The sequence below is a fragment of the Pleurodeles waltl genome, chromosome 10, assembly GCF_031143425.1.
Source record: "Pleurodeles waltl isolate 20211129_DDA chromosome 10, aPleWal1.hap1.20221129, whole genome shotgun sequence".
NCBI lineage: Eukaryota > Metazoa > Chordata > Amphibia > Caudata > Salamandridae > Pleurodeles > Pleurodeles waltl.
In genome coordinates, this window is record NC_090449.1 from 1,012,161,618 (window position 1) to 1,012,189,205 (window position 27,588).

The following is a 27,588-nucleotide window of genomic DNA, read 5'->3' on the forward strand; positions in this document are numbered from 1 at the left end:
AGAAGCTCGTCTACGAAGGCTTCCTCCTCCGGTTCAGTTTCTGCCTCTGACTTGATTTTGGATTTCCTTTTCTCCTCAGGGTTATTATTTTCTGTTGCTTCACTCTCTAGCAAAGGGTAAGCCCAAATAGTCTCAATAACTTATTCGCTCCACTTTTTCTGTCTCTCACCATCCTGCACATTGATCCATGAGTAAGTCTTATTGCGGATTTTTAATGCAAACTTCTCCCTTTCTTTTCATTTGCCTCCAAGAATCTCAAACTGTGTGGATCTGGGTCCAGGCTTCAAATCACACATTCTCTGTCACAAGTTTTCTATAGTGGGAACCATAGTTCTTTTGTCTTTGGACTCATATGCGTGCCATTGGCTTGGCCACATACACATATGTAACCCTTTCTTTGCTACCATTTCCCTAGCTTGTGTGACTTTAGGAGGGAATTTCTCTTCCTTATTTATGTGCTTTTTCTTTTCAAAAAGGGATTCCCAAAGTTGACAATCTCTCTCAGCTCCAATCTCACACACTCTATGTGCTGTTGTGTTCAAGACTTGCCCACCAATACCAGCGTGTCTCTGTCAAAGTTCACACTATAGCAGCATAGCTGCAGCATCGAACAGCCAATCACTGCACAGCACCAAAATGATGCGGTGCCCGAATACTGCCAGCATTCTCTGAACCACTTTCCACTTCAGTTCTTCATTTATCTGCTTGCTCTAAACAGAAATCTCCATAACAGTAAGAAGACTACCTACTTTCATACAACTGTAGATACTCAACCTGCAAGATTCGCCATACCCAGTGCAATCCCTTCTGTGCACTAAGGAATGAACTATCATTAAGCTCGATTAGTGCACTCGCACAACAGAAATGTTACAACCCTGTCTTCCTGATTGGACTTGTCTCTAATTCCAATGGTTTCAAATCAATAATCGGAGCGGTGAAATTCTCAGTGAGAATGACAGACATGGATCAAGATTTTTAAGGAGTTTATATAAAAAAGTATTAATACATTATGGGGGTCATTCTAAGTCTGGGGGGCGGCGGAGGCCGCCCGCCAGACTTCCCCCTCCGAAATACCGCTCCGCGGTCGAAAGACCGCGGAGGGTATTCTAAGTTTTTCCCTGGGCTGGCGGGCGGTCGCCAAAAGACCGCCCGCCAGCCCAGGGAAAAACTCCCTTCCCACGAGGATGCCGGCTCGTAATCGAGCCGGCGGAGTGGGAAGGTGCGACGGGTGCTGTTGCACCCGTCGCGTATTTCACTGTCTGCCAAGCAGACAGTGAAATACTTGTAGGGGCCCTCTTACGGGGGCCCCTGCAGTGCCCATGCCAGTGGCATGGGCACTGCAGGGGCCCCCAGGGGCCCCGCGACCCCCCCTACCGCCATCCGGTTCCCGGCGGGCGGACCGCCGGGAACTGGATGGCGGTAGGGGGGGTCGGAATCCCCTCGGCGGCGCAGCTAGCTGCGCCGCCTTGGAGGATTCAATAGGGCGGCGGGACACTGGCGGGAGACCGCCAGTGTTGCCGGTCTGACCGCGGCTTTACCGCCGCGGTCAGAATGCCCTGCGGGGCACCGCCGGCCTGTCGGCGGTGCTCCCGTCGACCCTGGCCCCGGCGGTCTAAGACCGCCGGGGTCAGAATGACCCCCTATATCTATCATAAGAATGGTTCACAATAAAGAATACAGATCAAAGGTACAAAGAGCTCAGTAAACTTCAATGCAAAACCCAGCATAGATTTGCCTTACAAAGAGGCACAATAGAGTTTTTTTATTACAGAGGAAAAGTATGTCCTTTTATAGGACTTTAGTTAAAGGATTTTATACATTACTATGCGTATTCATGGCTCTCAGGATATGCACCAATGAGGAAAAAGCAAGAAGAAACATTTTACTACAAAATACATTTGAGTATTCTCTTGTCATATTATTGCATTGAGCTCTTGCAGTTTATTCAAGCATTATAATTGACAGATTGTATGAACGATAGTCTGAGACAGCTCAGGTGCCCTTGTTTAAGTATAGCATGCTTGGAAGCCTCTGGGAATGCTCACAGTCTTCTAGTGTGACACTTGTATTTTCAGTGATCACGTGGTGTGATACAGCATCATTTCAAAATGGAAGACAGTACATCTTCGGTTATGTTAGCCCAAGTATGACTTCAAGCAATTTTATAAGCATAAATAAGAAACAAAGTTCACCCTCACAAACTCACAAGATAAACTATGTGTTGTTCGTCTTACTTCCAGTCCCGTGCTTGCAAGTAACACTTGCTTATTGGTACACGATCATAGAGTACAACTGTGTATGTGTAAATTGATTTTATCTACCAGGTGTAAATAGAGCAATTACTTTCGTTGATCTGCTGATTGCATTCAGAAATAGTACTTTAGTAATGGAATTTGACTTAATATTGACCAAAATTAATATACACCATAAATCACTCTTTTTTAGATGGAAGGAAATATTCAAAATGTCAGAGCATTTTTTTGTGCTTGCTCACCTTATGTATCCAAAAGCACCTGCTGAAGAATTACTAGTTGATGCCATCTCCTTTGTGGAGTCCCTCTGAATTTACCTATTTTTGTAATCCTCTTTTACATTTATGGTTACACAACATTGGCCGGAAACACGGATCTAAAGACTGCAGCATTAACACTATAGGAGTGCTAGGTTAATCCTGGCTGTTGCAAAGAAGGTGATATACATACATCAAACCCCATATTAACAACTCTGCACCAGTTTTAAAATGAACACTCAGGGCAAGGTGTTTGTACTGAATGCATTTTCAAGCCACGTGGCCTCTGACAAGGGAGCAAGAGATCATCCTGCCTTGGGGTTGATCTGCAAGGCCCACCTCCTCAGGGGACAACATGCAGCTGTTGGTAGCTGCACTGGCAGAATCCTTTCACCTGCCTTTGGTAGAAGACCCTTAGCCCTGTTATGCATGCTTTCTATGAGGGGCACATTAGAGAATTAACTTGGTAGAGAACTCAGTATTACTGAAAGTGGTCACTAGCTCATTTCTGTAGTACCAACAGGGCAAGAAGTCTTGCGCAAACCCAAGGAAATTACTTGTACACGTCAGGTCCTAGATCATACTTTTAATACAATTTGAAGTAATTCCCTGTTATATTTTCTGAGGATTTACCATTATTAATTTATTAATGAACAAATGAATACATAAGTAAATAAATACAAAGCCCCTCAGATTCTCATTGTGTAGGCAATGATAAACTCAAAATTATTCTATATTTTAAGCACACCGGTCAGATTCAATAAAACATTTTAATTGTGCAAAACGTTTGTATAAAATAAATGGCTGGCCATTTGTACAATAGGATCAAACTTGCAAACAAAATTGAGATTTTTCTGGTAAATACCAGGATATTTGTGTACTATTTTCTGAACAAGGTATGAAACATACATTTATTCTTTAAGAATAGTTCTTGTCGTGCACCAGAAATATATAAAAGCAGCATAGAGAAGAAGATCTCATTGTATATATCCCAGGACTTACATCTTCTCGTCAGTCATGCCACGGAGAAAATCATTAATGATGGCCAGAAGAGGACCGTGGGTCTGATGGTGATTGCCAGGAGAAAGTGTCTTTTTTTGTGAATGAAACATTGGGTTACTCAGCATATAATTATTTTATTTGTGATATGCGGTTCAAAACTACTTTTGTCTGCTATGTTAATTTTATTTTAGTCTAGTTTTTGTGCAGCACTGCATGCATTCTTCCAATGGCCTCATAGTGCTTTCCAAAGGCCTCGTAGTGCGTTCATAATGCTGATAGTTATAGGTTTAGTCCTTAAGTCTTTGGATATTGCAATCTTCCAAGAAGCCTTCAGTTACATTTGTCAGTGAGGATTTGGTGCCGGGTCCTTACTGGTTGTTAAGTGTCCAGTCATCCGCTGATGGACACTGATTACCTGGGCACGTCCGCTGGACTCTGTGTTTAGGGCACAGCAAGTCCCCCTATGTTGAGATCAATGCTGGGTTTTCGGGCATTTTTAAAACTTTCTTTAATTTTAACTCAGGCTTGGGTCTCACAGTGATGGGGCTCAAGTGAGTGGAGCCCTGATAGCATAGAGACGTACCCCAACTTATTGTTAGGTTTCCCCGAAAGTAGAAAAGCAAGAGTCTGTTACTTGTAATGCATCGTCCAGTGAAAAATCAGTTCACTAAGCTAAAAATCATCATTGCATGAAATTGGTGCATAAGGAAAGGGATAAAATGGGAGCACTGTACAAGAAAGTCGCCCAGACACACTACGCTGGACAGAGTAGAAACAGGTCTTTCTCGAAGTCAGTGGTTGTTTTTCATAGAAAGAATGCCAAATTAAGATGAAATTAAAAATGAATTGAGATTAGTTTTTTGTGCAGAGTACATTGGGCGATTACAGCCAAGTCAAAGGTTGCCACAAAGTGCTCATAACAATCCATCAGAGGGTCCTTATACATCCATCCTGAGATACTTCAAGAAGCTCACTATGTCCCTTCAAAGATGAAGCGATGTAGTTTCCCTTCTGAGGTTTCATACCACATTTTCATGCTGTTGCTGTCAAACGTCTTGAAAGGCATTTCGGGGACTCTTGCGACAGCATAGGATGAACAACAGTATGATGTTAATGAGTCCCATCAAGCTTGCAGCAACAGCCAAACCTGTGATTGTACCTGAAATCAAAAATACAATGCAACTCAGGAAGTAGTTGTGTCTGAATGTTCAGTATGGTCTGAGAATATATGTAGGTTATTGGGCACTTAGAAAAAGCAAATGGATAGTTCATCATATTATCTTTATAGAAACAAATATCAAACTTTCTTAATGCATGGCTGCCAACATTTTCTTTCTGCAGACTATGAAACAAACTGACCCAGGCAGAATCTTAGGCCAGCTATTATCTTCTCATCCTTTCACGTCCTAATTTTCTCCTGGTAAATTACTGTTTGTCTGTCACTATCATGTGTTTTATTTGACTTACTTCCAGCTGTGTTCTCAAACGTCTTGCATTAAAAGGAAAGCAGACAGATCAATAAAGATCTCTGGGTGCCTGGATTTCTGCATGGAGGCCCTTTTCCAGGTTGGAAGACAAATGTAAAGAGTAACTGATGTGCCTTATTCCTATGCAGGAAGCACTGGGAGCAGGTGAAAAAGTGCCTAACCCATTGAATCAGGCAAACCTCCAGGCATACGCAAAGGGAATGTTACCATTTGAAACATCTTTTTATTGAAGATAATACAACAATGAATCACATCTCCACTGCCACGGATATCAAATGTTGCATCAATAAGTATACTTGCCATCCAGCTGCTCCCCCCTCTCAGATCCACCTACTCCCAGGGTTAGTCTCCCACCTCCGTGGTTCGTTCTCGGGTGCCAAAATATCATCCTGTCTCCATAACATCGTTGGCTATATTCTGGAGGGTAACCCCATCCAGTCCAGATTTTCTTCCACTTTTTGGGGCAGCCTCTGCTTCATGTTACTTTTTCGGCAAGTGCTCACCAATCCATATCTTTATTTTTGAAGGTTCCAATGTCTGGTGTGGTCCGCGTCCCCCATAATTGGGCGATGTTCCTCTTGGCTGTACACAGACCCACAATTGTCCATATTTTCCAATATCTTGGGGCCTCTGAGTCTCTCCATACATTTAAAACATATTGTTTTGCCTCTTTGTTTAAGCCTGTTCCCCCAGAGTGTTCCATTCATCTAGTGAGTTATGTCCAAAATGTCTGGGTCTCCGGACAAGACCATAAAATATGGAAAACATTTCCTTCCTGCCCACATACCCATAGACACAGGCTGAATGTAGCTCTCTCCATTTTCATTAAGGTTGTTTTAGGGTAGTAGGGTGATGCAATTTCCGGAACTGAACTATTCTGAACCCTGATTTTATTGGTAACTATATAGTGGCCCTCAATTCTTCCTCCCGTTCCCCATCTTCAAATTCTCCTATTTCCCCCTTCCATCATGCCCATAGCTTGCAGAGGGTGTCAGGCATGATTTTCAATCATTTTGTATGTCAGGGATATGGCTTTTTTATGCATAGGGTCCCGCAGCACTCAATATTCCAGTGGGGGGGATTCAACAGTTCTTCATCTTTCAGTCTGGTGGCTGTATGGCTGACCTGCAGGTATCTGTAGGTTTCTCTGTCTGTCGACTTACAAACTTTCTTCAGTTCCAAGAGGAGAATCCCGTCTACCCCCAACCAAAGGTCTACAACTGTGGAGATGCGTATTAAGATCCATGTGTTGAATCCCTGCAGACTCTCCAATGTCTTCAACAGTGCCGTATCCCAGAACGGGGTCATCTGTGTGAGTTAGTTCCCCCAACCTAGAGATTTAGTCACTTCCTTCCACAGCTTAATCACCGCTTTGGTGTGTGGAGGCATATCTGTTAAAGACTGTGTAGTATATTTCACATTTTTAGTTATTATTATTAGTTATGTTATTTGGTTCTCCTTGTTTATTTTTAAGTTTATTTTATTGCTATAATGTTATATTGTTATTGGTATGCTCCACTTCCCCCCATGCTGCTCCAGACATTAGAAATTCTGGAATGTGTGAGTTGTCAGTTGAAGACGAGCTGAGCAGCTTGGAGCAGAGGCTGGAGTTCTTTGGTTTATTTCTTGGAGAATAAATACATCAAAAGAATCTACTACTGTTTCCAGAAGCCTTTTTTCTTCATTTCAAGAAAGAGATTACCTCATTTTTGGTGACGAGCTGAACACCTTCTGATCCTGGAACTCCAACTCTTCGTACTTCTTGTCACCTTCAAAGGTAATATTTTTTTCTACCCCTTTGATCCTTGTGACTTTTTTTTTTCTTCACTGCTACAACGTTTCTTATTTTTTTTACTGCTACTGTTTTTTTTACTATGAATCCGTGCCTTTCTTGCCACAGTTTGACTCGAGTGTTTTGGTTGCCGTAGCAACACTTTCCTCGAGCTCTTCCTGCCGCGTCTCCAAGCAACAACCTGAAGCTTTCTTTCCTGACACACGCACGCGCTATTTATTTATCTGCGCGGTGTCAAATTCAAACTCCTTAATGTGAAAGCTTTCTCTCATGGCACGCTCGTGCTATTATTTATCTGCGCGGTGCCAGAAAGCTTAATGGTAATGGAGTTTGATGTGTAAGATCATAATTGTTTTATACTCGCGCCGAGTACATTTGGTTTAACTCTGCGCTTTCAAACTTCAATGGATTTTGAATGGACAAATCTTCGAATGAAATGAAACTTGTTTGGGCATTTTCAGACTCATTTTCTACAAATTTTTTTAGGTATTTCAAGCCTTTTGTTGTTTGAAACAAATCTCTACCATACATTTTATTCACCATTATTTTTTTTTTATCTTGGTGACGTAAAGGTACTGGTGCTCATATATATATATTTTTTTTTCTTCTTTTTCTCAGCTGTCATCCTTTCTCATCAAGAATGCAGAACATTTCGCCTCCACCATTTTTTCTTTCTATACCAGGTGATCCACCTATTCCCTCGAACAAATGGAAAAAAGTCTTTCTCACTTAAATACGAGTTTGTGGAAGTAATTTATCAGCTGAAAGAAAAACTTCGCTTCTACAGCACATTACTCACCCTGACGGTGCGGATGGCGACTCCTCCTTAAATTAATTTGAACTAATGTTACTTAAATTGGACAGACATTACTTACCAAAGATTTCGATTATTCTTCAACGATTTTATTTTGGGAAGTGTAAACAAGGTGACTCGGAGTCTATTGAAGACTTTATTACCAATTTACGGAAATTAGCGGCACAGTGTACATTCGGAGACAACTTGGACGAACGCATTCGGGATCAATTCATGCTAGAATGTAAGAGTGACAAAGTAAGAGAAGCTTTGTGGTCTAAAGGAGATCCTACGCTGGAAGAAGTCTTGTTTGTAGCAAAACAGATTAAACATTCTGAGTCTTGTATCGAAGATGTAAGGAAATCTAAGAAAACAGATTCCACAGTGCATAGTTTGGATGCTAAATCTAAAGTGACGCAAAACACCACTGTGAAGGGAAAATTACTTTGTTTCAGGTGTAATTCACCATCACATTTAGCTAACAACAAAATGTGTCCTGCTCTTAATGCTGTTTGCAACAAGTGTGGAAAAAAGGGACACTTTGCTAAATGTTGTAGGGCCATGGGAAAGAAAAATGTTAAAGTTAATGAAATTGAATGTACCGACCTGGAGGAGGGAGAGCACAGTTTTGTTCTTCAAATAGTTAATGACGTCAATTGCATTTCTGATCATCAATGTGTGTATCCTTCAGATATTGTGGAGGTGGGTGGTGTAGACATATCTATGATGATGGATTCTGGAGCGAAATTGACTCTTGTTTCAGAATCTGATTATGTTAAGTATTTCTTGGGTAAAGTTACATTACATGATCCAGATGTTACACCATTTGGTTATGGCGGCAAGCCCATTGAGCTAAAGGGTTATTTCAATGCGAACATTAACTTCAAAGGAAACAGAATTGTGGGCAAAGTTTATGTTCCTGTTGTAGGAGACACAATATTAAGTTGGCCCCATTAGAAGTTATTGGGAATCCTGTTGAATCCTAATTCGGATCCTTAGGTGCAGGTTCAGGAAATAACTAATGTTAGTGATGATTTGATGAGAGAATTTCCCTGTATTTTCAATAATGAAGTGGGTTGCATCAAAGGGTATAAACACCGTATTGTTTTGAAGGATAATGTCATTCCCAAAATTTGTAAAGTTAGAAACATTCCTTTTAGTGTTCGAGATAAGGTTAAGGTGGAACTTCAGAGGTTGTTATCTCAAGGCATAACTGAGAAGGTGGAGGCGGCAGAATGGATTGCTCCCATTGTGGTTGCTACGAAGCCTTCAGGGGAAATTAGATTGTGCGTGGACTTGAAAAACCTTAACTTGGCTGTTGTTGAAGACAGATTTCCTCTGCCAAATATATCAGAGATGGTTGGTTCCCTAGGAAACGCTAAATTCTTCACCACCCTTGATCTCAGTTCGGCTTACCACCAGGTACAGTTGTGTGATGAGTCCAAACCTCTTACTTCCATCATTACACCATTTGGTGTTTTCATGTTCAACAGAATGCCTTTTGGTTTGTGTTCTGCAGCTTCCGTTTCTCAAAGACTAATGGATGATATTTTGGGGGGCATTGAGGGCGTAAATTCTTTTCAAGATGATGTCTTAATTTTTTCAGAAACGTTTATATTGCATAAAGAATTAGTCAGAAAGGTACTCAGAATATTTTAGTCATGTGGTATTACACTGAAAGGTAATAAGTGCAGATTTTTCAAAACAGAAATTTCATATTTAGGTCACATCATTTCAAGGGACGGTGTTAAACCTAAACAGTAATTAGTAATGACTATTGTAAATCTAGTTGCTCCAGAATGTAAAAATGATGTTCAAGCCTTTTTGGGGATGTCAGAGTTTTATGCTAAATTCATTCCTGATTTTGCCAAAAGAAGCTCTTCCATAAGGAACCTGCTCAAGAAAGGTGTTGATTTTGTCTGGGATGCTGATTGTCAAACTGAGTTTGAAGACTTAAAACAAGCTTTATCCAGTGCTCAATCCCCCAGTAGTTTCCGTCCTGGTTCACCTTGTTACCTTACTGTAGACGCCTCTGAGAAGGGTTTAGGTTGTGTTCTGAAACAGGTAGACAATGACAAGGTCAACAATATTGCTTTTGCCTCACGCAGTCTGCGTGGGGCGGAGAGCAAGTATTCCACTATAGAAAAGGAAGCTTTGGCAATATTCTGGGGCATAAAAAAATTCAAGCAGTTTCTTTGGGGAACTCGGTTTGAAGTGCATACAGATCATAACCCTTTACGTGAAGTGTTTGAGAGGAAAGGATTGGATAATATTTCATCTCGGATATGTAAATGGATAGTGGGTCTGCAAGATTTTCATTTCACAGTTAAGTATGTGCCTGGGTGTGACAACAGGACTGCAGATTGTTTATCTAGAATGAGGGTGAGAAATTTAGATGAGAACGAACATGAGGAGTCTTGGTGGGTGGATGAGGAGGTGAAAGTTTGCAATATTACTGATGGTTGTGTTTCTGAAGATGAGTGGAAATTAGAGCTAGACAATGATGAAGAATTGAAAAACATCGAAAGTATGCTGTCTGCTGGCAGGACTCTGTGTAATAAGGATAGGTATGGTGAACAGTTTAGGAAAATTTGGCATGAGCTTTCTGTTTGCAATTATCTGGTTGTGAGGGGTAGTAGATTAATACCTTCTAAAAGTGTGCGTGGACGTTTGATGGATATTGAGCATGAGGGTCATCAGGGAATTTGCAAAACCAAGGAAAGAATGAGATGCGTATATTGGTGGCCCGGAATGGATCTAGAGATTGAGAGAAGAATACGTGAGTGTGTGGAGTGTAGAGTTGCAGATAAAAGTCTGAAACTTAGAACTCAACCAAGGTTTTTGAAAGAAATTCCTAATGAAATGTGGGAGGAAATCTCCATTGATATAATGGGTCCAATAGGTTCTGGTACATCTTCAAAATATGTCATGGACGTATTGTCACGGTGGCCAGAGGTATTGATCACACATGAAGTTATCTCATCTATTGTTATCCGATTTTTATCAGAAGTGTTTGGTAGAGAAGGTATCCCGAAATGTATTGTGTCTGACAATGGGGTTCAATTCACGTTGCGGTTAATGTGTGACTTTTTAAACTCAAGAGGTATTGTACGTAAGAGGTGTGCACTCTACCATCCAGAAACTAATGGTATGGTAGAACGATTCAACCGGACTTTAGAAGAAACTGTTCAATTAGCTAAACAATAAGGTGGAGATTGGGTGAGTATGGTTAGACGTAAAGTTGAGGATTATCGTTTTACTCCTCATTCAAGCACTGGACAATCTCCGTTTGTTTTGTTCAAGAAACGTTTTCCTCATAATAGGTTGGATCCTCCCTGGATGAAAAAATATACTCAAAAAGAACTTGTTTGTGAGTTGCAAAAGAAGATTGCTGTTGAAAAAAATGTGCACTGTCAAAAAGAAAGAAAACGCATTTATGACTTGCGAAAGTCTGTGAAGGAGGTACTAGTTGATGTGGGGGATTTTGTTAAAATTAAACTACCGGGGAAAACAGGAGGCGGACAGTCTCATTATAGTAACATTTTTAAAGTTGTTAAAGTTTTCCGAGGAGCGATAAAGGTCGATGATGGGCGTATTTGGAATTTAAATAAAGTGGTTAAGTTAAGATGAACTATTAATATATATTCTTTTGTTTTTGTTTTCCTTGTTGTGAAAAGGGAGGTAGTGTAGTATATTTCACATTTTTAGTTACTATTATTACTTATGTGGGTTCTCCTTGTTTATTTTTAAGTTTATTTTATTGCTATAATGTTATATTGTTATTGGTATGCTCCACTTCCCCCCATGCTGCTCCAGACATTAGAAATTCTGGAATGTGTGAGTTTTCAGTTGAAGACGAGCTGAGCAGCTTGGAGGAGAGGCTGGAGTTCTTTGGTTTATTTCTTGGAGAATAAATACATCAAAAGAATCTACTACTGTTTCCAGAAGCCTTTCTTCCTCATTTCAAGAAAGAGATTACCTCAGACTGTCTCCGATGTAGTGCCGACAGGTGCCCCCAGTCATTCATCATGTATCTGTCCATTTGTAATGGCGGTCCAGCCTGGGCCATAAAGGCCCAGTCATTAACCATCACTCATAGGGCCCCCCAGTAATATTTCTGAATGTCCAGTAGGGCAATACCTCCATCCTACCAGCTCCTAGTTAGTTTAGAAAGGGCTCTCCCCGCCGAAATGTTACCATTTTAAACCAAATGCATATCCCTTGTGGCAACCAAGTATCTTTTGAACATACCGCACCTTTACAATTCAGCATCTCAGTTATATCATTGGCTAGTAGTGTCAGTCTAGAGAGCAGTGAGAGCCTAGGGTGGAAGGAATTAAAGGAGAAAGTGCATCGTCAAATGTGTCCACAGTCATGGTACATTATAAAGGACCCTTCATTCTGACACATTTTAATTTTCACATTAACTCAGAGGAACCATTATTAACCAACACTGCCCAAACCAATCTTTACTAACCAAACACAAAAGCTCAAAGGAAATTTCAGAACAATACTGAAAAGGTGCATAGACTCTTAAAGAGCTATGATGCTGTCCAAATGGAAGAGGTGAACTACACAAAAGCTCATACATTTGAAGAACACTAATTTCCAAACTTGCAGGGCACTCTGTACTTGGCTGTATTTCAGAGAACAGGGCTTAGAAGTATTAGTAATGTTTGAACTGAATAGGCTGCATACAACCCAATTGATGAGGAAAATTGTGTAGCTAACATCCACAAAATCTCAATTTTGTATTCTCTAGTTCAGTCTGCAAAACAGTGTTCTAAGTCCAGTTATCCCAGCTCAGCTGGGACACAGTAAATAAGGACTATTTCAAGAAGATTCTCACTTCACAATTCTTCTACACATAGCTTTTGTCCTGGCTCCTTCTGCTGTTACCACCAAACTCCTCATGCATGCTAGAAGGGCCTATGGACATGATGGGCAGGCGGAAACCAGGCCTGGGACATGGAAGACCACAGTGTGGCGTAATGAAAATTACTGGTAACTATTCAAACCTTTTCCACCTCCTGTCTCCCTCATCACAGTCCTTACTCTTTGAGGATTAGCCAACCAGAAAATTGGCCTGACAACATGCATCAAGATGGAACCCCTTTTGGTGGTGCAAAACCTCTAGATAACATGATGAAGAATGACAGTCATGAACAGAAGGCAGCCGGGTCCTTTTACTTGTGTATGAAAATGCAAGTATTGGTCTGAGTTTCCTTTCATATGCTCTCCAGGGAACCTTCCTCTACTTCAGTTGAGAAACTGCTTGAACTGTACCTGTGGAGTACCATAGTTAGAAGGCCTTCATCAATCCCACTTCTGCATGTTTTGGCAAACCACAGGGTCATAACTGAGAAAAGGACACCAGGGAGACAATGGCCACCCTTGTATGGCCAGCTTCTAACAGAACGGAGGCGAACCTGTGATGTGCCAAGCCTACTGCTGACATAAGACTGAATAAATGACCCATCACAATTCTCATGAACCTCAGACCCCCATAAGTGGAGGGTGGAAACATTCATTATCAATACTATCTGTAAAAGTAATACATATGAATATATGTACACCCCATCTACCTTCATTTGTTATATACGTAAAAGTGCTGTCATACCTACACTATTTGAGAGTCACTCAAACAAACTTTGGCCGGGTCTGATGCAACTTCTACAAGCATCAACAATCCTCAGATGTAGATCCTGCAAGAACTGTACATGCTGTCCTGGCAGTAAAACCCTTTTAGGCAAAAACTGTAGGCTGCTAACTTAAGATATATGGCCGGAACAACAGTGATGATTGTAGCAGTAAATGAAAGAAAGAAGCTGCCATAGAAATTCCATGGAGATAGAATAAGATCCAGAAATGCTTGGACCCTTAATAGTGAACAGCCACTGTATCAGACACTAGAAATGGTAGTGGAAATGTTACAGAGCCATTCTGGAACAGCAGTGTGGTAGAAATGAAGTGAAAGGGGAACTCTAACATCTCTGTGTCCATGCCATAGACTTTGGATGAGAAGGCGTAGTCAAGCATCTGACAGTCAGTGGCCTAGAATACTGGAGCCTATTCTGCAACAACAATTTACTAGTGAACTACAGAGAGAGGCACTCCGTTAGGAGGTGTAGGATCTGAGGGTTAATTAAACACTAAGATCCTGAAGCAGAAGATGACTCATTACTGGAAGGGAACCAGTGCACATTTTAGGAGGCAATAGTCAACTTAGAGAATCGCTTGTTGAGAAATAACATGGCCATAGAAAGACACTAAGGGCCAGATGTAGGTAAGTATAGTTTTGAGACTTGCAATTTGCGAGTCATAGCGACTCGCAAATTGCAACTCGCAAAACCAAATGCAGAAAGGTGTCTCAGACACCTTCTGCGACTCGCTATGGGGTCGCAAAGACCCACCTCATGAATATTAATGAGGTGGGTCGCAATTTGCGACGCCATAGCGAGTCTGGGCACTCACGGGGATGGTGGCCTGCTGGAGACAGCAGACCACCATGTCCGTGACTGCTTTTAAATAAAGCAGTTTTTTTTTCAAAGTGTAGCCCGTTTTCCTTAAAGGAAAACGAGCTGCACTTAGGAAAAAAAAAAGAAACCTTTTGTTTTGGATTTTTTCAGGGCAGGTAGTGGTCCCTTGGACCACTGCCTGCTCTGAAAAAATATTTTTATGTCCAGTCACAAAGGGGAAGGGGTCCCATGGGGACCCCTTCCCGTTTGCGACTGGGTTACCATCCACTTCAAGTGGATGGTAACTGCGATTCCAATTGCGACCGCTTTCGCGGTCACAAATGGAATTGCATGGTATTGCGAGTCGCAAATAGGAAGGGAACACCCCTTCCTATTTGTGAGTCGGAAATGCATTTTGCGAGTCGGATCTGACTCTCAAAATGCATTTCTGCATTCCGGTGAGGCTCTTGCGACTCGCAAACTGCGTTTTGCGCCGTTTGAGACTCGCAAACGCTTTGCTACATCTGGCCCTAATTCTGTATATGGTACTAGGGCAAAAGTGCAACTGTGTATATGTATCATTACCCTGGGTAGTAGGGCAAAAACGCAATTGTGTATATGTATCATTACTCTGGGTTTTATTACCATGAGTTGTGGTTTTTGCATCTTTCTTTGATGAAGATGTGAGAGACAAGCTTATGGCAAACACATATTGTAAGACAGTGGTTCCCAACCTGTGGTCCGGGGATGTTCGTGACTGCTTAGAAAATTAAATAATCTTGACAGATTAGGTCCTCAGCTTTAAATAATGACTCAGTGGGTGGTGTCCGGATTCCAATAATGATTAAAGGGGGTCCCTGGGTTCCAGTAATAATAAAATGGGGGTCCACAGAAGTCACAAGGTTGGGAATCATTCTGTAAAAGGTTTCAAATAAGATTGCTACTTTTGGGAGACACTACTTTTAATGAAGTATTCACCATCAAGAAATCGACATGAAAGAGTTAAAGGCACCACAAAGCTGAGAAAAGATGACCCTATTTTTTTTTTTACATCAGAGGGCAAGAGGAAAATGTTGGATATTGGTAGTTAAAAGTTAAGGAGTTTAACAACACTTGAGTAAACTGCAGAAAGGATAAACTGAAGAAGTTGTGGAATGCTGTCAATGTTGCCAGAATCATAAAGTGTGCTTCAAATTGTGCCTGGAGCTTGAGAAGACTGGTAAATTGAGAATATAGTAAACAGTGGCTATTTCACCAGAATCTGTAGGCTGAAGCATGGCAGAGGTAGAAAGGAGGACAAGGGCCGCATTAGTTGTGTGGGAAACAAGAGGGATCATGAAATAAAGAGGCATGAGCTGTGGTGCTGTCTGTAAACAAAGTGGATGGATAATGATATCCTAACTTGCAAGATTAGGCTGGTAGGTTGTGATGAGGAGTTTTTGGTGGATTGAGAAGTTTCTTGGGTTACTGAATGAAATGTCCTCCTACATAAATATTGCAGCTTAATTTTCGAGAACCAAAATATTATGACAGCACTTATGTGTAGAAAAGTAAGTATAGATGTATTATTCTTAACTCCACATCGATGTAGCTTTAAGATGTATGTTGTCAAAATTTATATACACAATCAATGCTTCTTATATTCTTTTAAATACTAAGGGCCTGATTTAAGGAAAGTTTCCTTGCCCCCCACTTATGCCACCATGTGTGCGCTGTATCTAAGATATGGCGCATCATGGTAGTAGTTAGGGAACTATCATCAAAATGTTTGACGCTAGTTCAGAGCTTTGCAGGATTAGGGTAAAAAATGTTGACGCTAATCCTGCGAAGCCCACTGATGCCCATTGTAAACAATGGTGTGCCTCCTTTTAACGCCTGCTCTGAGTAGGGGTTAAAAGTGCCAAAAAAAGTGCCCAAGGAACGCCATTGTATTCCCCCCTTAACAGGGAAACGCCCCCTTTGCATACATTATACCTGGAGCAGGCACAATGTAGCGCAAAGGGTTACAAAGTGGCACAATTTGGTGCGTCGAATTTTGGCCTCATTGGACCACATTAGCATTAAAAAAAATATGCTAATGTGGTGAAAGGAAGCACCATGAGCTCTTAAATCTGCCCCTTAGATTTACAAGACGACTAAAGCAGTAGATGGGTTACGACATAAGATCGTAACTTGAAACACATGAGTTGGAATTTGTGGTTGTGTTAAAACAATTCTAAGACAAAAGGTAAGGTCTTTACGTTTCTGGGACCTGAGACACTTTATTTAAAAGCATGATAGTTCTTGTAGACCTGATTACCCAAAGTTTACTAAACTGAACAGATGACTCAATAAATTAATGCTGCAAACTGACATCGGTGGCGATCTTGCAGGTTGAGTGTGCAAATCCCAGTAGGGGGAACTCATCCATGTTAGCAAATTGAATTCAATTGAGTTGGGTATTAGCAACAGTTGTGCTGATGCGTTTTACTCTGACAAGAAAATACTGCAGTTTTATTTTAATGTGCAGAGATAACATATAGGTATTAATGAAAAAGAGATGCAAAAATTGTAGTAGGAAACCATATTTACTCGTACCTGACCTGAACAGTTAAAAGAAATGTTGTCTGAGGAGCTGACATAACTAAAGAATAGTAACATAGCACAGAATGGTTATTTCTTGACCTTTCCATGGACATTTTTTCCATAATGAATAAAAGTTGCATAAAATGTTTTCTTTTGATTCTGCTAATGTTTCTACTTACAAAAAACAACACTGTGTACTAATAAATAGAGATTTGTTATTTAGTGAGGTAATTAAGAAGTTCACACACAAGGATGCAACATTTCTAAGGGAATGAATCATGAGAAATTTAAGGACATTTTATTTGAGAAGACATTGTTTCATTTGAAATTGCCATCTAAGTGCCTGATTTACATATTGGTGGATAGGTTACTCTGTCACAACACTGACAGATATCCCGTCCGCCAAAATCTAAATCCCACAGGAAATAATGGGATTTAGATTTTGGCGGACGGGATATCTGTCACCGTCGTGACAGAGTAATCTATCTGCCAATATAGAAATCAGGCCCTAAGATCCATTGTGTTCCTGGTGACAACACTTGGAGCGATCCTGCTCCCATGGAGGTTATAAAAGATGACTGGATAACCCGAAGAAGTATAAGCAACAAATTACAAAAAGCTTTAGTTTTGTGTGTCTATAGTAATGCGTGTCTCTAGAGTAGATGCGCGGTCCCCTGCTTGCTTGCTGGCTGCCTATTATTTCCATTTTCACCCTTATCCAGACACCTTTGTCTTTTGCTGGAGACTCTCCTGATTTCTTGAACCTCTCTTCATGAGAAGTTGTGATTTAATTGATTTGGAATTATTGAGCTGACTTTTGATGTTGAAGCTTTATGCTTATGATCTCCCTCTCTCGAATCAGAAAACTTTATCTGTTTTCTGAACCGTCACCTTTTCATTTCCATTCCTAGAATCAGGATTCTTTTCTTTATGGAACACGCTTATTACATGTATTATGATTTGTTTATTGATTATTTGAATTTTAACTGAACTCTAATGAATTGAGACTAATAATATTTCATTCTGTAATCTGAATATAGATGATCTACTAAAAGGATTTGAGAAATAAAATGCTTCAACTCATGCCAAACTCTCATTGAAGACTAATATAGGAAAATTAAATGATTTATTGATTAATGTGGTATGCACCTCCTGGTTAATTTCAGCCAACATCAAAGATTCATCAACCTGAAAAAAAACAGCAGGGATTCTCCCTGATGAGTGGTATTCTTCTGTAAACATGATTTTAACTGAGATCCCCGCTCCAGCACCTGTTATTTACAGTGCTTAGAAATTCCAGAAGTGGCACTCAATAAAAAACACATTCCTACCATTATATTTATTAGTGCAGTTACTGATGGCGAACAGATACTCTTTTGACCAACTGTGCGGTACCCAAAACATGCAGACCTAAAAGGAAGAACAGAGAAGGTGAGCATACCTTTGGTACTGTTTCCATCTTGAATCCCACACTCCTTCTTCCAGTCTTTTACAATAATTGGAGACACCAAGTCCGAAAAACGCTGGAGGGTGCAGGGTGTTTCACAGCCCGGCAGAAGCAATGCATGGGGGTTTGTCCCGGTGTGATTGCGATAAAACATGTCAATACTATATTGCCTGGTTCACGGGAAAGAGGAGAAGGTTAGAGCAGGCAACAAATTGAAAGCATGGTTTAAAACTTAACCACACTTGTTCCTTGATGACATCAACAATAACATAATGGGCCTGATTACAACTTTGGAGGAGGTGTTAATCCCTCCCAAATGTGACGGATATACCACCAGCCGTATTACGAGTTCCATAGGATATAATGGACTCATAATATGGCTGGTGGTATATCCGTCACTTTACCGTCACTTTTGGGACGGATTAACACCTCCTCCAAAGTTGTAATCAGGCCCCATGTTGGTTATATTTATTACATGCGCTTGAAAGGCTGTCATTCAAGCAATACAATTGCAGTACCGATGAAAGTTAACAGATGCCACTTGTGCATTCAGTTGCAGGCTAGACCAAACATGCATGGTTGGAAGTGTGTCCGGTGCAAAATGACATCTATGGGAAGAGGCTGATGCCATGTCTGAGGATCTAAGCAATTCCATGAAACATGTAGAATCATCTGCTCATGGAGCCGTTCATATGTATCTGCATCTGAAGCATTATTGCAGGGTTCTACATAGTCCTAACATGTTAGTTTCAGCCCCTAAATGCAGTTTAGGAAGAAAGGGTGCTCCTCTCCAACCAATTATCATGTGCACTGGCACAAATTACATGAGGTTAACAGGATGAACTGTGCGCATGTAGTCAAAAAGCTCAAGTACCATTGAGGGTAATAGATGTCTTCATAAGTATAACATATAGGGGAAAGGATGCAAGTCTGCGCATTCTACTACTGATGTCCTCACAGTAATAAGACACAGTTGACAGGGGCTGTTTCATTAACAGGAAAAAGGTGTCCATATATAAAAAGCAGCCGGCACTCCACTCTAATATGCTATTATCTTTATTAATCTCAAATCATAACCCAATGTGTTTCGACCCTGCCACGGGCCTTTCTCACTCCATCAGTGAAACAACAGAGAAAAACATTAACGTTTATTAACATGTCATAGAAACAAACAAAGTACAATACTAGAGATAAATGAATTACTATATTTGAAAACAGAAAGACGGATGCAATGTTAGTAAGTTGCCAGTACGGGACTTAGGCGGTCATTATGAACATGGAGGGAAAGACCGCCGACCGCCGTGTTGGCGGTGAACAGAATCCTGCTGTTGGCGGTGAATGGAAACCCGCCATATAATGAACGAAAAACCTAACCCTGCCAAAAATCCCCAGACCACCACTCCCCACCATGACTCTGTCGGCGGGAATCCCGGACCAGCCCACCTCGCCACCGCCAAGCACACCCACATCCCGCCCTCCAAATAATGATGCACAAATCACCTCGGCGGACAGTGGATGCCAGATGACCATTGGCGGCTTTCGACCGCCACAGGCGGCAAGTGGACTCAACAGCAAGAAGTGCACACATTGGATAGGGGTCTGACCCACACACCTGACACACATCCAGAACCCCATAAAACACCCCAGACACACCCCACAATCCCTTTCAACGAAAGCAAGACAAGAAGACGGAGAGCACCAGAGCCAGACAGCAAACGCCAGTATACAGGAGAAGCACACCGGCCCACAGAAGAGCACCCCTACCTCGTTCCCAGTCCCGACACCATCCACCAAACTCACCATGCCCCCCCCCCCCAAAATCCATGCTTCACCGAAAGGGAGTTAAGGACCATGGTGGACAAGATCTTGAAGATGGAGCCACAAATATTCGGGCCGAGGTGAAGCACACACTCATCGCCCGGAAATTGGAGCTGTGGCAGACTATTGTGAACAGGGTGAATGCAGTGGGACACCATCCACGCACCAGGGACGACATCCGGAAGAGATGGAATGACCTGCGGGGCATGGCATCCAGGCACCACATCGCAGTGCAGAAGACTGGGGGAGGACTGCCACCAACACCACCCGACTACACCGACTGTGAGGAAAAGGTACTGGCCATCCTGCACCCAGAGGGACTCACAGGACTCACTGGAGGAATGGACTTGGGTAAGTCATCTACAATTACCCCATATCCACCACACCTACAGTTGATGCACCACCCCACCCCAACCACACCCACCTGGACCTACATCCCACCCAGCCATTACCCGCTACATCCACCCCCCTGCATGACCTCAAGCCCATTAACAGGCCCACATCACTCCCGCTGTGCACAGCCACCCACCCCTGCACGTACCCACAATGGAACAATACCCCCAGCACAATGCAACCCCACACTGGCATTAAATGCAATGTCACCCTCACAAAGGCACCCTGGAAGGCCACTGTAAGTAACACCAGCACAAAATAGCCCAGTCCTATACACCTCAAATCTTTATGCATATGTAACAGATATGTCTATGTCCCCCAACAGGCACCACCACCCATGCAACCCTAACGGACGGGACAAGGAGTGCCACTGCCCTTCAGGGAGACAGAGGCACCTCACAAGGCACTGGCGAAGGATATCTGGACACTGATGCGCAGGCAGGCCCCTCACACAGTCCTGGACTCTCACCATGCAGCAGCCCCACCCAGGAAACCACTGTCACCCCTACCACCCAGTCAAGACCAGCACCCCACACCAGTGTACCCAGGGCACAGACTGGTGGAACACAGGTACAGAGGCCACAGTCTCCCACTCCCAACATGCAGGAAGGCGAGGGCCCCAGTACAAGTGGTACTGCCAGACCTGTGCAGGAGACACAGGCACAGGGGGCTAGGGCAAGTGCAAGGGTCTCAGTGGCCCAGGGCGGAGGCCACAGGATGGATGCAGCAGCCCAGGACGTTATTTCAGAGGTATCGGGGGCCTACCAACACACCCAAGACAGGTTGCCACAGATTGTGTCCACCCTAGAGCAAAGTCAGAGGACGCAGCAGGAACAACACCAACAGGCCATGGAGCAGTGAAAAGAGCACAATGCCACAATGGCCACCATAGCAGGTTCACTTCTTCAGTTGGTCAAAGACCAGTCTGACACTCACACCAGACAAGAGGCCCCCACAACAGCCCTGGACAACCAGCATCAGATGACCCAAGCAGCAGAAACATCCCAGGAACTACCCTCACAGGAAACCCAAGGGCCAACCATGTCACCCTAAGAAGCTCCACAGCAGGTGCCCAAACGTACTCTCAGGCCAAGATATGGCACTGGAAACCCAGCTAAGAACAAGCCCCCCTCCAACAACTGACTCTGCTACAAATGCAAAGCAACCATCCTACCCCTTTCCCAACAACACTTAGCTGAGGGCAATTTGAAGTACTGTTTGACAAAATGGACCCATCAATACTACCAACAAGGCTGCTACCATGTTGGTTTTGAGGACCCCCGAACCTTACGACTCCTATCACTGTAAATAGCACAATTCACTCACTTCTACCAATAAAACACATTTCACACCTGTAACACTGTCCCGTCTTAAATTGTGAACAAATTGGAACATGGATGCAACTGGCAGAGAACAACTTTATTGTCAATTCTGTGCATGATGGTAGTCCTGTGTGCCCAAATGCTGGCAAGGAGGGAATGCATATATTTTCAGTCAGTACCATGCAGAAGTGGGCCATTTATCCCCTATCATGACCAACCCCCTCTATATGACAGAGCACACTGACAGTTTTAGTCACTAACCCCAATGCCTGGCTTAAGTCCCACACAGTTACTGGAAGCAGAGTTGTATCAGTTGGTTCCTGGAATTGACATATTCCCCTTCCTCATCCTCACCATCACTCTCCTCACCTCTCTGAGGTAGCTGATCAGGACCTATAGCACCCTCCACCTCCAAGAGGGGGATGGAATGTCTCACTGCCACGTTGTGCAGCATGCAGCAGGCCACCACTATTCTACACACCTTATCAGGCCCATAAGCCAGGGAACCCCCAGAGATATGTAGACACTGGAATCTAGCCTTCAGGAGACCTATAGTTCGCTCAATTACCCTCCTAGTACGTCCATGGGCCTCATTGTAATTTCTCTCTGCATCCGTCCTGGGATTCCTCACTGGTGTCAGGAGCCAACGCAAGTTTGGACAGCCAGAATCACCCACAAAATGGTGCAATACAGACTCATCATTGTTATGTCCCTTAGTCAGAAAGGCTGGTTTTCTGCAATGTGTCAGTTAGTGACAGGCAAACTTACCTATGATCCATTCTCTGTCCTCTTGTAGTTGTTCCATCTTCTGTGGCACACTACTGTTCCTCAACACAAATGAATCATAGACTGAACCTGGAAACATGGCATTCACATGTGAGATGTACTGGTCTGCAGTACATACTAATTGAATGTTCATGGAGTGAAAGTTCTTCCTGTTTCTGTACACCTGTTCACTCACTCTTGGGGGTATGATTGCTATGTGTGTGCCATTGATGACACCTATGACATGGGGAATGTTGGCAAAGGCACAGAAGTCAGACTTGATGGCAGGGAGGTCAGTACTTTGGGGAAACCTCACATAGGATTGCAGATGTTGTACAAATGCATTCAGAAACCTTGTCAGTACATGGCTGAACATTGGCTGTGAAAAACCAGCACCCATGCCCACTGTCACTTGTAATGAGCCCGTGGCCACGAAATGGAATACGGAGAGCACCTACACTTCAGTTGGAATGGCATGCTGATTACGATCCAACAGGGTTGGTACCTACGAGGGGTTACAAAAGGGAGTGATGAAAACACATACATAGGCACACTTGTCATCATTTGAGCACGGCATTGTTCATTGTTGTTCTGCCCTTTTGTTGTGGAAGTGACCTCATACCGCTAGCGGTTGACGTCACAGTGTAAGGCATTGTTTACCGCTGTTTGCACCCTCATTGGTTAACATGGATGCCAATGGGGAATCCTGGCGTATCATGATCGCCGCCGGCGGTGACAGTGCACACCGCCGCGGAACATACCCGCGTTCGTCATCATTTCATCACTTCACTCCCTGATCTCATGCGGACAGGTACTCCATTCTGTGTACTGCTGTGGACTGTCTCTGGCTATGGATGTGCCACTTGTTGCAGGGGAAAGGGCCCCGGCCTTCACCCAGGAAGCACTGGAGAAGCCAGTGGACGGGGTCCTCCCCCCGTACACAAAACTGTATGGACGGCCAGAGGTACAGGTAAATCTGGGTTTCAGGGTCAGTGTGTGTGTGTGTGTGTGTGTGTGTAATGGATGGTGTTGATTGCACATATGTTTGCATCTCTGAGCCTGCATGGGCTATGGTGCATGGCATTCAGCGTGCGACTGTCCTGTATGTCTGAGAGTACTGTCGCCCTTTTAGGTCAGCGCCCACCAGAAGAGGGCACATTAGCATGCCATCACCAAGGAGATACGGACATTGGGGATCTACAACCGGTGGAGTACCCACTGTAGAAAGAGTTGGAAGGGCCTGCGGCGCTGGGCACGAAAGATCAGTGAAACCCAGCTGGGGAAGTGCTCCCAACGTGGAAGGGGTGCCCGTTGGGCACTGACCCGCCCTCATGCGACGGATCCTGACGGTGGCGTACCCAGACCTGGATGGGTGCTTGAAGGCTGCACAGCAGTCACAAGGGGGGGGGAGTACTCATTGACCATACTTCAGTCTGGAAGGATGTCTGGGTGTACAATAGGGCTCATGCTGCTTAGAAGCAGGCAATTTGACTGGTGTCCATCTACTGTATGGTCCCCAAAGGGTGTAGGGGTGTCTCAGTCAGGTTGCACCTACTTCTGCTCCGTAGGTATTTCAGGGGATGGGTGTAGAGCAGTATTCTGGTCAGTAATCAGGGGCATGGCCATGGGCATAGTGAACGGTGCTGCCTGTTGGGTGTGTTTTTTGGGTGGGTGTATGTCTGGCCATTATGGACCTGCATTCAGCTATTTACAAGTGTCTCTCCTGTTTTGTCTCCCCATCCCTGTTCTCTTGTGTTGGTTTGGTACAGCATCAACATCAGGCGAGGGAGCTGAGGCACCGGCACGTGGGGAGACAGTGGCCCACGGATCCTCCGAGGCAGAGACAACAGACGCCCAGGGGACCAGTGGGTGGGAGGGCGAGGGGACTTCCACGGGGGAGGCTACTACCACAGGAGGTAGTGACTTTGAGACCTCCTCCGATGGGGGCCCCTGGCAGTGGCGGACCCTAGTGCACACACCACTACCGTGACATCTTCTGCTACCCCCATTCCATCACCGCCCTCCCTTCTGCTCCCCACCGAATTGCCCATGCCCGTCCACCCAGAAAGGTGGGTGTCTCCTAAGCCCCAGGCACCTCCTCCCCTGCCCCACTCAGCCCTGGTGCCCTCACAGAGGAGGCTATTGACTTCCTGAGAACCATCTTTGTAGGGCAGACAACCATTGTCAATGCCATCCAAGGGCTAGCATCAGAGTTGCAGCAGACAAATGTCTATCTGGATGGCATTCACACTGCTGTGTCTGCAATACAGAGACCTTTTCAGGCTCTGGTCTCCTCTTGGACGGCAGCCAGTTTCCCTGGCCATTCCGTCCCCCCTCCAACCTCCTCTACTCCTTCAAGCACCCCACTCCCTTCACCCGTCCAAAGCACACATTCAGACATGCTGACAAGCACATCAACACACAAGAAGCACACTTCAAAACACAAGCACCACACATCCCACCTCAAGCATTCACACAGCCAACAGACACCTGCACACACAACGTCCACTTCCCCCAGTGTGCCTACCTCTTCCGTCTTCCTGTCTGTCCCCTCTACATCCACACCCTCATGCACTGCACCTTCACTCACTGTTACTGCTCCTCTTCCTGCACTCACCACAAAAGCAGACAGCCATACATGCACCCCATACACCACACCTGCACTCATCACCTCTACTGTAGTTGACACATGCAGCACACAAACTAGACTTGCAGACACCCACACAACATACATCCACACTAGCTGTCTGTCTTCTCTCACTGTGTCCACCCCCCACCTCCCAAGACATACAAACGCACCAAGACACCCACCCATCAGACATCCACCACACCACAGCATACTGAGCAGTCACCTGCACCCACTTTACGCACATTTACACCACATACATCCACTCCCTCTGCCTCCACTCCAACGCCCTCATCCATGCCCACCCCAATTGCTCCAAAGAAACTTTTCCTCTCCCGTGTTGACCTCTTCCAACCCACTGGCCCACCCCGTCCTGTCCCCAAACGTGCTCACCTCTCCTTGCCCTTTTCGCTCCTTCCACATCACAGCCCACCCATGTCTGCCCTTCACATTCCAGTGCCCCTTCCCCAGATAAGAAAAAGGCCCAGACAGAGCCTAGGCCATCCAGCTCCACCCGAACCAAACAACCCCCACCCCCTTCAAAGGAGAAGCCCACCCCCCCCCCCACCTTCCTAAAGAAAGATAAAGGCCCACCCGGCCGAAAATCCCCACCCCCACCACGCTCGGCCCCCCTTCCTTGAGGTGCCTGGATGCCCATATGGTGCCCCATTATGTGGAGTACCAAGCACTTGTGGGAGTCAGGTTGGGCCCGTTGTGACCCATGACAATTGTCATGACAGGGCCATTGGCCCTATTTGGACTGTTTGGCTCTGTGAGCTTGTGATTAAAGTTTCTGTGTGGCCTGTGTTTGGGCTGCACGCCGTTGAACCCTGGTCATTTGTTTCATTTTTTATGGGTGTGGGGCTTTTGTATGTACTATGGTCAAGTTGGATTAGGCTTGTGTTGGGTAAGTACCTCTTGCTGTGGGGTGTATGACTTGTGCTGCTGTGATGGGTTGGGGGGCGTAGCAGGGTGGGTATGTAACTGTGCCCTTTCCTCCCTTGTTTTGTAGGTTGCGGGACTTACCGTTGTCGTCTTCGTCAGCGGTCTCGGCCGTGGAGGTATATGGCAAGGAGCAGTGCTGGCATGATCTGCAGCTCTCTATCCATGGCTGCCGCAGCGCGTTCTGTAAGACTCTGGTGCGTGGTTCCTTATATTTGGTTCATTTCTGCCTGGCTTTGTGTGGCGGTGGTTCCTGCCCCGGAACTGGCGGCGGAATGGTGGTTCATAATTTGGTGGGCGGGTTGGGCTTTTTTGGCGGCCTGTGGGCGGACTCTGCCGTCGTCAGCGGCACTCCTCTCCTGGTGGTGGGTGGTTTGCGGGATGCGTGTGTTTGGCGGTCCAGACCACTCCTCTGTTGGCGGTTTCTATCGCCACTGCCGGCAGAGCGAAACGGACTGCATGTTCATAATGAGGGCCTTAATCTTGTCATTTTACAATAGATCAAGCACATAAACAATATGCTATTGCATAACTGATTTATGATGTTCATTTTATGAACCTTGCACTCCAATTATAAGAATGTTGCCATTTCTTGACAGTGATTAATCAAAATAACCTCATACGGGTTACACCCATCAATTACGAGGTCCACTTCTATATCCTATCCCTAGTTAAGTGTTATACAGTGTTAAGGAGCTGTTTTTGCCAATATACCATGTTACTTATTGGGCCTAATCATTGTTTGAAACATTTTGTAACATCATACAGACAAAATAAAGAACATGTGGACTATTCAATTAAGCCAGTTTTTACCATCATATCATTTTGTGCATTGGGCCTAAGTTACAAGAGTTACAAAAACTTCCCAATTGGGGTTCTCAAGAAGACTTTACGTCCATTTCTAGCCGATATAACTGCCTTTTCCGTAAGCAAAGCCCCAGTGGGCACATTACACAACTCCCACACTGTTGTAGCACAAAACTTCACACATTCATAATGTCTTCCACATTGAACCTATAATAAAAAATATTATGAAATGATCTCAATATCTATTCCTCATTATTTTAGCAAAGGTATTTAGTCCAAGGACAAGTAGTTCTATGTTCCATAGTGTACCTTCAATACAAATACCAAGGTATAATATCACCATGTGCTGTGCAGTGCTTGGTTTGTTTCCATGAGGCATCTGAGGAACACCTCTAGGGCCCCCTCATATCAGATTTTTTTTAAGATTCAGGATATGGGGGCCGAATCCCCACGTTTTGTAATGGTGGCCACAACATTTCTGTTTGAGTTGTGCCCAGCCTACCAGAGAGCTGGGTACAAGTCCTGCAGGACCGAGATGGTCGACTGGAAAAAAAAGCCTTCCTAACCAATCAGACTGCTTTACTTTTTAATTTGGGGGAACAGCAGGACCGCTGTGGTACTTCTGATGGACCAACCATTCACATATCAGAAAAATCACATTTTCTAAGTGAAGATTAAGCATCCTGCCACATTTGATGTAATTCTGTCCAACTCTTTTTTTCAGTATCCCTTCCCAAACCCCCTAAGGGAATTTTCTATGGTAAAATAACATTTTAGGACCCCCCTCCTTTTTCTCGGGCCGGCCGGACAGATCACTTCAAAACATTCCAGGAAGGTTTTGAGGTGGATGGGCTATTCTTTT

General features: G+C 44.0%; 1 protein-coding gene across 2 annotated transcripts in view; it reads right to left on the reverse strand.

The window, feature by feature from the left end:
• Nucleotides 1-1,726: 1,726 nt before the first annotated feature.
• The window catches only part of LOC138262135 (prostatic acid phosphatase-like), a 452,521-nt gene continuing 426,659 nt past the window's right edge, over nucleotides 1,727-27,588 (reverse strand). For both annotated transcript variants that reach the window (XM_069211915.1, XM_069211914.1), the window contains exons 10-11: nucleotides 18,048-18,223; nucleotides 1,727-4,670 (exon numbers count right to left, since the gene is read on the reverse strand). In XM_069211915.1, the coding sequence (XP_069068016.1) occupies nucleotides 4,558-4,670; nucleotides 18,048-18,223 (289 nt within the window). In that variant the 3' untranslated portion in view covers nucleotides 1,727-4,557. The remainder of the gene's footprint in view (nucleotides 4,671-18,047; nucleotides 18,224-27,588) is intronic.